This window comes from Manihot esculenta, chromosome 1 (genome assembly GCF_001659605.2).
Source record: "Manihot esculenta cultivar AM560-2 chromosome 1, M.esculenta_v8, whole genome shotgun sequence".
Lineage (NCBI taxonomy): Eukaryota > Viridiplantae > Streptophyta > Magnoliopsida > Malpighiales > Euphorbiaceae > Manihot > Manihot esculenta.
In genome coordinates, this window is record NC_035161.2 from 27,760,694 (window position 1) to 27,763,748 (window position 3,055).

The window sequence follows — 3,055 nt, forward strand, 5'->3', positions numbered from 1 at the left end:
GTCTGAGGAAGAGCTTGAGGCAGAACTTCTACAAGAGGAAGAGGAAGAAGTGTTCCCATTCATTGCTATGAGAAAAAATGCGAAAAGGAGTTACCTTGAGTAAGGAAGTTTGTAAATAGAAAAGAGGAGTGGTCGAGTCTTTTCTAAAAGCGCAAAAGTTAGTTGTAAGCAAAAGTGGTTTTCAGAGGAGAAGAAGGGTTTTTATACGATGGCTTCACCGGCAAGTTTTGAATGCGACTCGAGAAACAGGGTAATCATTATTTATGGGAAGAAGCAAACAAAATGATGTGAGCATAGAAGACCAATCTAAACTTGGATCGTAAAGACAACTGTCACTTTTGAATATAAAGAATCGAAGATCAGTGGGGAACTTCTGATGTAGTACAACAATCACCCAAAGTAGGTCATGTGTTGGCACTCGAAGATAAGGTCACTTGGCAAGTGTCTGATCAAGTGATACTCAGTCCCACTGAGGAAAAAGAGGTCTCGGACGCTTCAGGTCTCAGCTCTTCATCAAAACTCGCCCTCTCAACTACATGGTGAAGCTCCACAAGAGTTACCGTTAGAGAATGCAATCCAACAGATCTCCATTACACCTATAATTGTAGAATTTTTCATATCTACTAACCGATACTAGTTGGATTTTCAGGAGATGCGATAATAAACTCCATCTTCTAACAGTGTAAAAACAAATAAATACAGAGATCAAAATACACAACTCTTACACAATTACTATTAAATTCAAAACACTACATTAAACACGTCTTTCTCTTTAATTTATTGACTTAGCGTCGGAGTAGCTGTGGTAGACACCAACCATCTCATTTTTTTTTTCTTACAAATTAACCAATTACGATACAGTTTTATTTCAGTCATATCACTTAACTACAAAACTTAAAATATATTTTAATGACTATATTATCAGTTATTCCTGCAAAAGTTAGTAACCTCGATTATCAATAAATAGTGATATTTCATAAATTATGCTAAGAAAAAAATTTAAGATAAAAATTTCTATATTAAATTAATACATCAGTAACTATAGATATATATGATCCAAAAATATGCTAAAAACAAAATAATCTCAATAAATTTTGTAAATTGATTTTCTTTGTAACGTATGAATTTATTGTAATTAAAATTGATTTTTGGTTTGCGTGGATTTAGTATGAGTAGCAGTCAGATGTTGATACAATATTCTTTGGTCTTTTTTTTTTTTTAATTTTCATCTTATCAAGAGATGAAGTAATTTCTCGTACTGTCAGTTCCTGGTTCTTGAATCTTGATTCTTCACCTTTTATTTTTGTTTTCAAAGGATGATGCTTGGTTCTTATCCTTAATTTATCGTTTTGAACCTTAGGATTAATTCTTATCCCAATCTCTACTCCCACATAATCAGGGGTGAAAAAAGTTGGAAAAAAATGACTAAGGCTCACACAATTTGTCATCCTTATAGCAGCAATTGCAGCAGAAACGACAAACCTAATTTGGCGTTTTGTCATCCCTAATTGTTACATACAAATGTTGCTTGCCTATTGGGGACACACAAAGAATTTGAACCGTAACAACCTGGGAACTTGGGTTGAGGCGATAACTGGGTTGGTTGAAACCTAGGAAGGGTTACATAATAATTACATAGATTTTATCCGACATCGATTTTAAAGGATATTTAGTATTTTCACTAAATTAAAATATTATTATTTAATAATTAAAATAAAAAATTATGAAAAATTATTCATTATAATATTTAATTAATTATTATTAAAACAGTTAATAAGTAATTGATATTCTCAAAGAGCCGTAAATTTGATTATTTTCTAGAACAATACTGAAAATTTTTCTCTTTTTCCTTCCTGCTCTTGGATTTGATGTTGACTTCTACAGTAGCAGAGACAATAATGCAAAATTTTCCCAATCAGTGCATTCTTCGACAAAGGCTTGATTAACCTTTAATCTCTTCTGGCTTATTCATCCTTAAAAATATCAGGCTTCTTCCTCCCCCTTTGTGGGAACCACAGGTTGAGATTTTCTATAAATGAACTACTCTCTTCCTTCTCATCATACTCTGGAAGCAACCCTTTCTTACAGAGAAAATGGAAGCAGGTCCATTTTTAGTCTATGTGCTAATAGCAACTCTCATTCTTCAATTCTCTACCCTCACAAATTCTAGCTCAGCCACCCAATACATCAGAACATCATGCAGCAACACAACCTATCCAAGATTATGCTACCACTCCCTTTCAATCTATGCAAGCGAAATCAAGACCAACCCTAAATCACTAGCCAACACTGCCCTTAACATCACCCTCAAAGCCACCAAATCAACATCAAGATTGATGAAGAAGATGTCAAGAATCCATGGATTGAACCCTAGAGAGGCTGCAGCGGTAGCAGATTGTGTGGAGGTAGTTGGTGACTCAGTGTACGAGCTGCAAAGGTCTATTGGGGAGATGGGTCATGCTAGAGGATCAAATTTTTTTCAAGTAATGGCTGATGTACAAACATGGGTTAGTGCAGCATTAACAGATGATAATACTTGTATGGATGAATTTGCTGGAGATCCCATGAATGGGAATGCGAAGGCTCTTGCTAGGAGACACTTGGTGAAAATTGCTCATCTGACTAGCAATGCCTTGGCTCTTATCAATAACTATGCTTCATCTTATATCAACTGAGAGCAATGTCAATGTCCAGGTATATTGTGTGTCTCCTTGTGGTTGTTAGTTGAGTTTGTTGGGAACCCACTTCTCAGGAGAGGTCAAGTAAGAGAAATTTTAGCCTTAATGATTATGGGTCATCCTCTTCTGCAATTATTGATTATAGGTTTCAATACTTTGGTGTGTATGGTTAATTATGATCAGTTATTTTAGTTGTAAACACTCGAGGCTTCTTTTAGGTTGATTTGAAAGTGAAACTGTAGATTTTCTTTCATGTTGTATGCTTTTCCCTTTTTCTTGGCGGTCAGGTTGGTGGTACTGCTTTCTACTCATTATTAAAGAGCAACCAATGGGCTTTACAAGAAGTAAATTAAATAAATAAATAAATTTTAGCTGTA

At 34.8% G+C, this 3,055-nt stretch overlaps 1 protein-coding gene across 1 annotated transcript; it reads left to right on the forward strand.

Moving 5' to 3' along the window:
• The first annotated feature begins 1,987 nt into the window (after nt 1-1,987).
• LOC110620927 (21 kDa protein) lies at nt 1,988-3,055 on the forward strand. Its single transcript, XM_021764881.2, has one exon. It carries the CDS (start codon nt 2,094-2,096, stop codon nt 2,673-2,675), a length of 582 nt encoding a protein of 193 aa, XP_021620573.2. The 5' UTR covers nt 1,988-2,093; the 3' UTR covers nt 2,676-3,055.